The sequence below is a fragment of the Fukomys damarensis genome, unplaced genomic scaffold, assembly GCF_012274545.1.
Source record: "Fukomys damarensis isolate Sample0158 unplaced genomic scaffold, DMR_v1.0_HiC HiC_scaffold_31, whole genome shotgun sequence".
Taxonomy (NCBI): Eukaryota; Metazoa; Chordata; class Mammalia; order Rodentia; family Bathyergidae; genus Fukomys; species Fukomys damarensis.
The window spans coordinates 18,291,892-18,305,573 of NW_022900943.1; the positions used below are offsets into that span (position 1 = coordinate 18,291,892).

The following is a 13,682-nucleotide window of genomic DNA, read 5'->3' on the forward strand; positions in this document are numbered from 1 at the left end:
AAACCCGTCATCAATGTACAAAAGAATTACTCTGGAGACTAAATTGTATTGAAAATGAGAACTTAGAAGCAAATACTATGCTACCTGGGGGTGAAGGTGGGAGGTGAAAAAAATCCTGCAAACTGGGAAGAAGATAGGGAAAGTTTCTGTGGCCGGGACCCAAAAGGTCACTCACGCTGCTCCATTTTCATTTTTGGTGATGTCGGGAGGTCCAGTTTTAATTATCTGTCTACCTCTTTGTATTTGCGTGGAAGTTTCGCCAGCAGTCCACCTGCCCATCTGGACTTGTCTCGAAAGATTTTCTTTCCACTCTCTTTCTCATTTGGCTTTTTCTTGAGCTAGCTGAAGAATTTCAAATGGATTGAAATTGAAGTGATGGGACCCGGGATGGATCAGTCTTTCAGCCTAATTCTTGGACGTTGGAACTGAATCTTTTTTCTCTATTTGTTTTACCTCACTGTAGAAGGTCATAAATGTGTCCTGTGAGCTGCTGCAGCCACTGGAAGCACCACTCCTTCCAGAAGCCACCATTTCCCCTGCTCAGCCACCATGTGACCCTCAGCCAGCTTGCATTCTTACGCACGATTTTGAGGTTTGTTTAATACTGCCAGACAGGTTCATCCCACAGGTTTTCTCTTGGCTTGAGTTCACAAGGCGGTCTAGCATGCCTCAATGGAGTGGATCAGAAGCCTTGGGGTTGTTAAAAATGCAGATTCTGGCTGTGTTTGGGCCAAGGGAGGTCTGACTCCATATTGAACAGCTCCCCAGCTGATTCTTCTGGACTTTAAAGTTTTAGGATCCCTGCTAGGAGAGACATTTTTGGGATCTGCAAAGCTAGTGTTCAAAGTCTAAAGTTAACCTTAATACAATGTAGCTTAAATGTGGTAAGGTTCTATGTTTAAATTATATAAAGAAGAAAAAGAATACTGGCTCAATGTATAAAGAAAAAGGAAAAATTGTCACATATGTTCCCAATTATAGGTATCTTGCATAATTTTCTAGGAGTCTCAACAGAATGTCTTTAGGTCATTCTTAGGATTCTGAGACTGTTTTGCCTTTCAAGTGAATAGTCATGAATAAATCAATACAGAAAGAAAGAAATTTCTTTCTATATAATCTTCACATTTGCTAAATGTTTCCTTTAAAAAGTTCATATAACTCTACCATTCATGTCTTTTAGACTCTTATTTCTCAATAGTAAGAGTAAATTATACCCATTGGTTTAAATTTTGCTATATTTTATAAAATCAGTATACAATTATTCTAATATTGCACATGGGGAAAAGTTTGCATAAGATATTTAGCTCTACCCGCTACAATTCAGAATTGAGTGTTTAGCCAGGACTGTTGACTTTGAATAACAGATTGGTTCATAACTCAGGCTTCTCAACTTCCCCAAAACAAATAACCTTATAACTGTCATCTTCAATAATTGTTTAGTGTGTAGACTGTATTCTTACTTATGAAGGAGTGATTAAAATGATTTTTACATCTACATTTATCACATTTTGTGACAAACATTTTAGTAAGGGATGAACAAAGGAACTTATTTTTATAGTTCGATAACAATTTTATTTGGGATATAGCATTAGAATATTTGTGGCATGCAGAGAATAGAACACAAAAGTGGGCCTATCTGAACACAGCAGGAAATATTTGCAGGAATGATAAAGGACATAGTGACTTCCTGGAAATGTTGGCAGAAGATTGGGTCCACTTCCAGCAAAGGAGGAGAGTATTCAAGCTAAGTGACCATAAATATGCCAGTCCAGGCCAAAAAGAAAAAGAGAAAAAGAAAAAACCCTAGGACAGCAAGACTCCATTCTTTAGGTCAGACCAAGCTCTGCTTGAGAACTTGATCCATTCACCCAATTAATCTCTGCTTTAGTTTCCTTTTCTGTAAAATGAGGATCTTATTTTTCCCATGGGAGAGTTGTTAAGAGGAAAGATTTGGCTCTGTACCCTGTGCATGCTTCCTAGAAGCTGTGAAGATAAGATAAAATAAAAGACTCAGGATAATTTTTTTGTTCTGTAAATGGCTAAGCTTAGCTGGGGCAGGATCTGGCTACCTTTCCTATTTGAACAGTTTTTCCCTCATTTCAACAATCACTTTCTTTATTGTAAAGGCACCCAAGGTTGCTCTTGTATCTGAAGGGTGCTTTCATGAAACACCAAGAGTTGAGAGGATCAGTGGGAAGGGCAATGCTTCAAATAAAATAGTAGCAGCGGAAGCACAGGGATGTGTGCACATGGCTTATAAGCTCCACATGGATCACTAATAGCTGAGGCAAGAGTATTGTTATGAGTTTGAGGCCAGCCTGAGCTGCATCGCCAGTTCAAGGCCAGCTTGAACTGAATAGTGAGACCCTGTCTCAAAAGCAAACAAACAAAAAAAAGCAAATGTAACCACAAAAACTATTAAGGAAGGGGATTTTGTCTACTTTCTTATTGTAATATGTCCAGAATCTCCAGTGAGTGGGTGCTCAATAAATATTTGTTGAAAGAATAAATCAACATCATACATCAGGGTTTATTCCTCATCTTTCCATCTGCTGTTTTCAACTTAGAGATTCTCTTCATTCTACCACTTTCTCTTTTTCTTTCTTTCTTTCTTTTTTTTTTCCAATACCAAGGATCAAACTCAGGCCCTGGCAGGCACCAGAACCGCTGAGCTAAAGCCCCACCCATTCAACCACTCTCTTAATCTTGTTCTCCTTCTTTAAAATACTTCCCTTCTTAGTCTCTCAATTTCCCCTTCATTCAGAGCCTTTTGCTGGCTTTAATGACTTAGAAAGGGGGCAATTTCTTTGGCCTAAGAACATTTTTCTCCTCCTGCAGACTAAAATAAATTTTGAGAAAGGATGGAGGCAGTTTAGGACTGGGAACAAAGAGCTGGAGAAAGTGATTATTTTGGAGTACATGAACCACTCATACAAAGTGGCATATTTTAGTTCAGTCTGACTCAGGAGGAACTGTGGGTATTATTACCTGGATGTTTGTGAAATCTTGATCATCAGGTTAACTGGCTAGGCAGGGTTAGTTTGGTTGAGAAACGTTATTATATGGCTAAGTCCTGAGTCCGTGGGGGAGGGTAGGCACAGGGCAAGGAGGTTGGCAGGCAGAGATGGCATTTGTCTGCTGGTGGTAGACCGAAGGTTCTCTCTCAAACTTGAGTGCCCATCAGAATCAACTGAAGGGACTGGACCCTGTCCTCAGAGTTTAGGATTCAGTAGGTCTGGAGGGTAAGGCCTGATTTTCATTTTTACCAGGCTGGAAGATGTTGATGCTGCTCGTCTAAGGACCACATTTTGAGAATTATTACAATAGAGAATGTGCAAGAAGGTAACATCAACAATTATCTGATGGTCTTTAATTTAGTGTCATCATCTGCCACAGGCTAAGGCTGTGTTCATGGGCAAACAGAGTCTCTCAACCACCTGAGTAAGCTCCACAGTGTAACAAAGCAAAATTATGAAAAAAGGAAAAGATGTAAAACTGCCCCATTTTCTAGTTAAAGGCATTTGTATTTCACAACTGGAATCGACTTGAACAGCAGAAGCCAGAGGGCCCTCTGGGTCTTCATGAAGCACCTCACTAAGTCCCACAGACATGTTACTAAGACCCTGCTCTGGACGGCACCTCTGAGAATAGCCCAGTGTAGGACCTTGTGCACATATACAGCTTGTGGCCTTTGTCTTGGCCAGGGAGCTGGCAGTTCTGGGACCAATAACTTGTAAATCACAAACCGGAGCAAAGAACAAGGTGCTTTTAATCAAGTGTCCAACAATGTGAGCTGTGTTTAATTGGATCCAAATGGTTAGAAAGTGGGCACAGGGGCTCCAAGTATGTGTTCAGTTTTATTTTTAAACTTGAGGAGACTTAAAAACAAAAGAGTAGTGAAAGCAAAGTCAAGCAAATTCAAGAGACTTTTAAGGTTCTGTTGTGGTAGATTAAAATGTCTATGTGACTGTGCATGCATACAACTTCTGTCAAAAAATTATGGCAACAAACATTCTGGCAAAGGGGAAGGGACTAGGACTGGGGGCTAGCACTAGAGCATTTCCCCAGCCTGTGTGAGGCCCTGGATTCAATCTCTAGCACTGTAAAAAAGAAGAAACAATTCCTGCTATCCTACCTTGCTAATGTAACTGTGCATAGCATTGCCTTCCATATGCTTTTAAAGAGTATCCTTAGATTTAAATACATTTTTCAACTTGTGTAAATAGCCAAGTGACTAGGATCATGTTCTTTGGAGTCAGACAGTGTTCAAATCCGAGGTATAGATATTTGTCAAGGTTTGCGTTTGTCGAATGAGGTGTTAACCCTGGTTCGTTGAGTTGCTGTGCTGTGCTCAGCACCAGGCCAAGCATGATGTAAGCACACAGCAGAGAGTGACATAACTTTCACTTTTTATTACAACAATTGTCAACTTTTTACAATCCTAGTAATTAGAAAGTTCTTATTCTTCTTTTTAAAAACATTTTTAGGGCCAGGGATTTAGCTCAGTGGTGCTGCCACCTGCCTCACAAGCACAAGGTCCTGAGTTTGATCTCCAGTATCAAAAAAAAAAAAAAAAAAACCCAAAATAGCACTTATCTCCCATAAATATACATAATCATCAATTTTTAAAAGTAAGTAAATATATTCAATAGAAATAATGTCTCTGTTCTTCAGATTAGAAAGTATCAGAGAGGGTAGACAGCTTGTTCAAGATTCAGCAAGCAAACTGAATTATAAAACAGGGACCCTAACCCATTACCTGTAAATGTCATGTTTGCTTCTTCACCTCCTTATGACTGCCTAGTATATTGGCATACATAAGTGAAATCCTAAGGTGACATTTTAGAAATCACATATCCCATTTTTCTGTTACATCCACAACATTAAAACTCTTCTCCAGAGTTGTCTTTAATATTAAATTTGACCTTTATGTCTCCCTTTTCTTCCCATTTCAATTTCCATGATGGAGATGCTAACATGTAAGAAAGGCAGGTAGCATGAACACCATGAGAGAGAAGAGAATTAAAGGATGAGAGCAGGACCACTAAAACATTTGCTCCTCAGAGTTGCCCTGGTGGATTTAATGGGAGGATGTACAGTCTGAAGTGATTAAAAGAATGAAGCAAATTGTTTTTGAAAGAACTTTGTTTTATGATCTTTGGAACAATGCAGAAAGAAACTCAGTGGGACTGAAAGTTAGAATTTAGTAGAGACCCCAGTGGGCCTCCTTTTATTGACTAGACAGGAGTGCTTTGTAATTAGTGTGCCAGTTGCTTGTAAATTAGTGTGTTTACAATGTTTGGTAGTCTTTCCGCCAGCCCTTTAATATTTTGAAGTTGTTCTCACAGAAAGTGCATTTACACTCACAACTTGTACTTTCCCCTTTAAAAAGTCCTATAGAAGAGACGTAAATTTCTCTTTCTGCTCTGAAAGGACAACAGAGGCTGATTTTTTATGACACCATAAAGAGATTACTTTATATTATCATTGCTTTAGTCCCCAGTGAGAGAAGTTGTGAGAGGTGAGCTATTATATCCAAATCATGACTGAGTTCTCAAGAGGCCAAAGTAAAACCAAGCGTCTTACCAAGTGAGTTCTCTCTCTGATTCACCCTGATTCTGAAAAGGCATCGTTTGTGTTGGTCCCTAAGAAAGATGCCCCTATAACTCTGCATCGTGAAAGAGTTTGCCAAGGAGTTTTTGATACAAGCAACACAATCCAACTAAAAACCATTTAGGCAAAAGGGAAGATAGAGGGTACTCCAGGGCTCACATAATGGAACCCCAGATAGGTGGAGTTGGCCCCAAGGTCTGTTGGGTCAGTAGATAAAAGAATATCCTCAATAATCTCTCTCCTTCTCCCTCTCCCTCTTTCTCTCTCCCTCGCTCTCTTCATTGATATACTTGTATATTTCCTAGGATGATGAAAACAATTGCTTCAAAGCTTCCCATTTTCCCTTTCTGATTCTTTGGGAATTAACTCCTCTTTCAGATAGCTGTGGAGCCTCAAGAAATGTATAAAGAAGGGACTTAGGAAATATACCATCCAAATACCACATACGTAGACCTAGTTAAAATTGCTAAAGCTAGGGGAGGGTAAGCAGTGTTTCATTGTATTAGTATCTCTACTTTTTTGTTTAAAATTGCCCAGATGAAAATTTTTTTCAAGAAAAAAATTCCAGGAGTTAGAACTGAGGCCAAAGGTAGTCTTAGAAATCTACAGATGTCTTTGCCTTGAGGTTGTTTTTCAAGCAGAAGGATCTTCCTCCTTTAGATGAGTTTGCTCTGGTGATCCTAAAACTTCCAGCTTGCCCCAAGGCAGTCCAGGTCAAAGTAGGCTTCCGAACTGGGCTTCCTATGAAACAAACTTAGCAATTCCACCCAGCAGAATGGCCCCTCAGACCCCAAGGAATGGGGGCTGAGGAGAGGACAGGGTGAGCAGGAATGAGTTCACCACTTTGATTATTCCCCCATACTGGATACAGGTTGACCAGAAAGGTGACTTGACTTATATTTGTAAAAGGGATATGTTTGCTCTGGGGATATTTGGTGGGAATTTTCCAACATTCAGGAAAAGACAAATAAGAGTCTGTTCTTTATTTTATTTATGTATTTATTTATTTTTGGCATCGGGGATCGAATTCAGGATCTTGTGCTTGCAAGGCAGGCAGCAGAACCACTAAGCTAAATCCCTGGCCCCGAATCTATTCTTTAAATCTTTGTAAGTGCTAGACCATGTTACAGGTTTTAAATAGTCTCTTGCCTAAGTGCAAACTGAAGTTTTGCAAGGACTTGCACTGTTTCTCTTGGCATACAGGAGTATAAGCAAGATAATCATGATAGTTCAGATTTAAATGTCAGTTTACAGTAGGGACCTGATAACTCTCTTTAAGTCTTTAGTCTCTGTGTGGTAAGAAAGGCAGGAATAGCTGTTACCTTGTTGTATCTAAGCCATGTACTTAGGACCTTATCAAGTTCTAGCTGGATACGTTTGTTTACAACCTTTAAATTCAGTTCTGAAATCTCTATCATTGGTTTAAGGAATCGTTGAACCGGAAAAGAGACTCTGTGTTATAAGGTTGTTGGTTTACGGCCTAAAGTGAACTATTCTGACTACCATCTCAAGTTTGAAACTTTCATATTTACTAGTGAAGACCCTTGTCAAGAAAAACACCTTTGCGTGTGTATTTAGAGCAGGCAAAGAAAAAAAAAGCCAACAATAGGTATAATATTTTGCGATGCCATCTGGTGGATGTCAATAAGCCACATCCATGTTAGCATTTCCTTCCTTCCTCTCTGAGTCTCTTTGGCTTAAATGCTCAGCTTTCTGAAAGAAGAAACTTTGCTATAGATGCTGACATTGAGGGATGGGAGTGGAATGACAAATGCTCTTGTAAAAGCAGAGTATTATTCTGCTATTAAAAATAAAGCAGGGCCGGGGATTTAGCTCAGTGGTTCGGGCACACTTATTGCTAGCTATAGCCAACCGTTTCCATGCAAGTAGGCTCATTTTTTGTCAGTTGTCTTACCTTTTTTTCAGGCAAAAACTATAAATGCAGATTTTTTTGTGTGTGTAAGTTACTATTTTGTTAAATTTTTTTTTCATTTTTTAAAAAACACCATACAATTCAAACAAAATATGTTTACAGGTTGCTTTCAATTTGTTGGACCATTATTTCCCACATTTATTTTAAAGTAGTTATCTCTAAACTTTATTGTTACACTTTTATTTTCTAAGGGTCATTTCTCCTCTCTATGCATGTATTAATTTTGTACTTACACACTGAAATACTGTATATATATATATATATATATACAGTATTTCAGTGTGTAAGTACAAAATTAATACATGCATAGAGAGGAGAAATGACCCTTAGAAAATAAAAGTGTAACAATAAAGTTTAGAGATAACTACTTTAAAATAAATGTGGGAAATAATGGTCCAACAAATTGAAAGCAACCTGTAAACATATTTTGTTTGAATTGTATGGTGTTATTTACTTTGTTTTTGGTATGGGGATTGAACTCAGGACCTCGGGCTTGTAAGGCAGGCTGTAAAACCACGGAGCTAAATCCCTGGCCCTTAATTGCCATTTCTTCAGATCACATATCCTTTAGAAAATCCTGAATATGTAAATTCTGGGCTGAAGATGTAGCTAACTGCTAGAAGCCCTAGATTTGATCCGCAGCACCACCTGGAAAAAGAACTTGTAAATGCTCTATATTGACAACATACATAAGCATAGCATTTTTTCATATGCTGCCAGGAAGTTTTCAACCCTGGGAAGTTCTCTGAGCTTTGGAGTCTTTACTATAGGATCAGAGTTCTTACTTGGTAGACCAGATGGCTGAACAGTCTGTATGGCCGCTCCTCAGAAGGCGAGCCTACATGACTCCTGCAGCTATGTGAACTGACTTTGTACTGTACCCCTCTCACCCTCGCCACTTCTACTGGTGGCTACAAGGGCTTTTTGTCATGCACACAGACATGACCAGCTTATGCACCGGCTCTCTACCAAGCAGTGGACACACAAAAATGAACTGGTCCTTGCCAGCCAGCTGTGAGCAGAAGGAATGACTGGAAGTGGCTGTTCTGCACAGTGTTCAGGAAGCTTACGCTATTGTCTGCTGCCCTCAGTTCTCCGGCACAGGATGCATAACCACTTTTAGATGCAGTGCCTGTGCCACTTGGAGTGGGAGGAATTCTTCCCGTGATGTTTGTCACCAAGCCTTCTAGACCTTTCCAATAAATAAATGGCAGCTGTTCTCACAGGTGGGAAAACATAGCCCGCTGAGAGGCACGAGTTATTAAAAGAGAAAAAGATGGAGTCACTTGGATTTCTCTTAATGAAAATTATTAAGAGTGGTTTCCAGTGTTGTTTACCCAACTACTAAAGCCAGTATTAAGCAGAATTAAGTGTTTTTCCAGTGCCCTTGGCCTGCTCAAGTGATGCAAGTAGTATATCTATGTTATGTATATATCTGTGAGAGGAAAGACAGACCAAAGAGATGGACCAGATAGCTATACAGGGTATAACTACATTTAATAAACTTTTTAAAAGGAATAGCCAGGTATTATCACGCCCACCTGGAATCCCAGCACTTGGAAGGGTGAGGCAAGAGGATTGCCTTCAAGGCCAGTGCGGGCTACATAGTGCTGTTCAAGCCCCAAACCCTATCTCAAAAGGGAAAAGAAGAGAAAGAAATTTCTACAGATAAAACTTGAATGCAAAACTGTGAATAGTAAAAATTTAGTTATAATATTTAACATGCATTTTCCTATTGACATTAATATACAAACTTCTACTTATAACACTGTAAGAGTTATTGGCTAAGGAATTTCTGAAAAATTATTGGGATCTCCAACTGTCTGTTTGCTTTTGAGAAACAGATAAAGCCTCAGTAATATTGAAAGAATTAAGCTGGTGCCGATTCTATAAATGTAGTACTCAGAAAAAAGAGAGGGAAAACAAAGTAATTTTCTATTTTGTATTTTGTGGTGGCAATTATTCTGTTTTAAAATTTAATGTCATCTTGAGCAAAATAACCTCTGCTTAGAGGAATCGTCTTGGTGGTGAGACCAAGCTTGTATTGAATTTGCCCAGAGAGTTGATTTTCAATGCAGATTTTAGGAGGCCTTCCATCACCATCTCCCCAAGAAGACTCTGGTTCAACAGGTTTCAAGTGGGACCAAAAGCCTGCATAATTACAAATCCATTCTTTGCCTCAAACACTTGTCTCTTTGGTCTATACTTGGGAAAACACTGAAAGAAATCCTAGGTTCTGTGATCAGAAAGAGCTAGTTCCATAGCCTGCCTGTGTCACTTCCTAACTCTGTGTGGCCTTTGTCAAATTACTTGGTTTCTCTGAACCATAGTTTCTTCGTGTATAAATGGTGCTGATGTCTGCATTGTGCTGTTGTTGTGAAGAGTAAAGTGTTGACATGTGTGCAGTATTTATCACATCATAATTATATGTATTTAGTAGATGTTCATTCTCTTTTTCTGGGCCCTGAGAGCTTCGATTCATTACTTAGCTAAGTGGCACACACAGTGTTCACACCTGTTAAGTATCACTGTGCACACAATACAGGATGACTATGCCAAGCATTCACAGGTGACCCTATGTGCAATAAAGCCCCCAATTAATATGCTATTATCTAACAAAAGAGAATTAGCATAGAAATTCTTAAATGTGTGTGGGGGTGTTATAAAACTACTGTCACAACCATCTTTAATATGCAGTTCAGGGACATAAGTACATTTACATTACTGTGCAACCATTGCCACCATCCATCTCCAGAAAATTTTCACCTTCCCAGATTAAAACTAATTCCCGTCTTCCTTCAGCCCCCTGGCAACACCATTCTACTTTCTGTCTCTGAATTTGACTATACTAGGTATGTCCTATAAGTGGAATTGTACAGGGTTTGTCCTTTCATGAGTGGCTTATTTAACATTGTACGCTGTCACATATCAGACTAGACTTCCTAAGTGAATAATATGCCAACATTCCATTTTGTTTATTCATTCATCTTGCCCTTTGCCTATGGTGACTAATGCTGTTTCTCAATATTATTTTCAAATTACATTCACAAACAATGTCTTCCACAATTCTTACAACTGTGGAAAAATGAGAAAGTCAAATTCATGCCCTCATTTTCCAGATTTTAAAAAATGGGACTGGGAAAAAGGTGAGGGACCTGATTAGGATCTCAGAATTGGTAGGCAGGAGCCCCTGTCTGTCTGACTCAGTGCCTGTGGGTCTGCCATTCCCCTAGACTACCTCATTGCTAAAGATGTCATCTGACAATTAACCCTTTTGTCTGTGCTTACATTCTATCCAAGTAGTCTTCTTAAACGTCCTCTGTTGAGACAAAACTATGCAATGGAAAGATCATCCTTTTACATTGGCCTTAAGATAAAATTTGGCCTAATTCATATGGCTTGTGAGGTAGTGGTGGTCCAGGCCTCTTTATCGGTGCTCTCTGTGGACTGTGTCCAAGGTCACAGTTACTAAACTGAGAAACTTGGAGGATGCTTATCTGTGTTTCATGGGTGCTTACATGTGGCAGGATTATGCTTTGGGAATGTATTTCTTTAAACTCACCATTTTAAAAAGAATCAGCAGTCAGGGTCAAGCTGAGGGGCTCCTCTTTCCAGCTCTCATGAGGTCTTGACTCCTCAGTGTTTATGTTCTGTGCTCAATCCCTTCCTCTTACGTAAACTCATCAGTTCCCCAGCAGCAGAGTTTAGGAAGGGCCAAACATTCATCTGTGTCATGACCCAATCTTCTGATTGTCCCACTGTGAGTCTAAGGAAATGTAATTGAGCATTTCTTTTCTATTACCTGAAATGGCCATTTAAAAAAGTTGAATAATAGTGTTTTCTGTCCTAGAATTGAAATGTAAGCAAGCCCATTCCCTAAGAGAGAGACAGAGAGAGACTTCCTTAAAATATGGCAGTTATGGAGGAGATAAGAAATACTACTTTGGATCAGACCAAAGGTTCACTCAGTCCACTTTTTCTTGTTGTACCACCACCAAGCATTTGGGGCCTTGCATCCACTGTGTCCTTACAGGACTAGCTATTTTCTGTGGATCTTGCATATTTCTTCATTAATATCCAAATGTGACTCTGATATACATGGAGTTATCCAAATATTTTTGGAAACTATATTTTTAACTATACATCCAAGAAGTTTCAGAAAATTCAAAATTGTCTAGTGTAAAAGCATACTGACTTTTTCTATCCTCTTTCTTCTTTTTACAGATTTGAGATTGAAATTGAGCCTGTTTGCCAACATCGCCCTCTAAGATGTTAAAGGAAAAAAGTAAGAAAGCAAAAAACAACCCATTCGAGCATGCATAGTGTTCATGACTCTTTCAGTTCATGCTTTTAAATCTTAGTTCTATACAGAAAATAATATATACGATTTGAAAGGAAATGACCTTTGCTAGATTTAGTTCTATTGCTTTTGTGATTCATGAGGAAATAATTTGGAAGTATTAGTAATTTATGCTGCTTGAGAAAATTTTAAGGAAAAGGTCTGGGGGTGATGACCTGGTAGGGATAGAGAAAGAAAACAAAATAGATGACACATGGGGTTATACGTAAATAATTTAAATCAATTTTTAACCAGCTGGGATGTGTATATGATGTCCCCTCAATTTCAAAGTTTTTTGCACTGAGGCAAAATAGGCTCATAGTAAATGCAGGCATCAGAGATCTAAATTGATCACAGTGTGAAGACCTCACCAACTATAAAGCATTCTTCATTAAAAAAAAAAAAAAAATCCAGAGGCCGAAGACTTCTCTATGAGTGTTTTAATATTTAATCATTCTGTGATTCTCAGAGGAAGACAACAGTAGCAAAGCCAGTCTTTACCCATAACTGTTCTATATTGAAGGAAACATGTATCTCAGAATAAATATTAATAGTCATGGAGTAGAGGCAGGTTAACTGCTAAAACAAGTAGACTCCCAAATCCAGTGGTTCTCAGAGTTAAATGTGTATCAGAATCATGTGGGAGACCTGGGTAAACACGGATAATGTACCCTGCCCTGATGTTTCTGACTAGGTGAGTCTTGAGTGGAGCCCAAAACATTTAATTTCATTGATGATGTGGAAACCGGCCAGGGGACACATTGTGAAAAACCACTGACTTAAAGGACAAGAAGTTTCTGTCTTTTGTTGTTTTTTGCAGTGCTGGAAACTGAGTTCAGCATCTTGCACATGCTGAGCAAACGCTGTTTTGTTTCTTAGCAGTCCAGAGTGTGTGGGTGGTGAGTAGAAGGCCAGTAATACCTTCGTTCCACGTGGTCACTCGGGAACCTGGGATGGCAGTGCCTCCTCTTCCTTTAGGATGTGATATGATCAAAAACTATAGTGAATGCTTAGCTCTCTAAAAATATATTACCATAAAAGACACACTGCCATTAATCCCCCTACAAATATTCCTTCTTGGTTTCTGCACACTTATCCCATGATTCTTGCCACTTCCTGAAATACTTCTGGAAGACGTCTTTTGTGAGTTTCCTTAGTTGCACTGACACAGCTGCCTTACTGTCCTGAATTGATTAAAAATATCTACATTTCGTGGTCATCTTGACTTTGGGAAAGAACCAGATGTCACACAGGGCCAGATCCAGTGAATGAAGCGGCTAAGGACACGCCACAGTGTTTTTATGTGTCGCAAATTTCCATAAACGTAAATTGGAAACCGCTTCAAAAAGTGGCAATAACAGTGGGGTGTGTTCAGAGTAAGTGGGAGTATTTGGAGAGCGGTTAATGGCAATGTGGTTTTCCTGTAGTACTGGTTTTTTTACATAAATATTCTCTGTATTTTTATGTACTCTCCCCACATCCCTCTTTCTTCTCATCGCCATTGCTGCCTGGAATAAGGCAAGGGGTGGGCAGGAGAGGCCTGGGACTGGGACATACCATTTCTGCTACAATTCACTGGGCAGAATTTAGTCACATGGTCAGTCTCAGTGGAAAGGGAAGCTAGTATATGTAGTCTCTGGGCAGTGACTTCTCATTAAAATGCTGTCGGTGGGCAAGACCCCGAGTGCCTCTCAAGTCACCCTGAATTAGGAAGTGAAGGAGCACTGATCATGTCACGCTCTAGCTCACGTACGACATGAGCAGACTCTTTACCATCTGTGCCACACTGTCTCATCT

At 39.3% G+C, this 13,682-nt stretch overlaps 1 protein-coding gene across 1 annotated transcript in view; it reads right to left on the reverse strand.

Annotated features, from left to right (window-relative positions):
- Positions 1-11,986: 11,986 nt before the first annotated feature.
- Positions 11,987-13,682, reverse strand: part of LOC104849438 (COBW domain-containing protein 1) — an 11,166-nt gene continuing 9,470 nt past the window's right edge. The window contains exon 5 of the mRNA XM_010605876.3: positions 11,987-12,857. Within this exon, the coding sequence (XP_010604178.1) occupies positions 12,721-12,857 (137 nt within the window). The 3' untranslated portion in view covers positions 11,987-12,720. The remainder of the gene's footprint in view (positions 12,858-13,682) is intronic.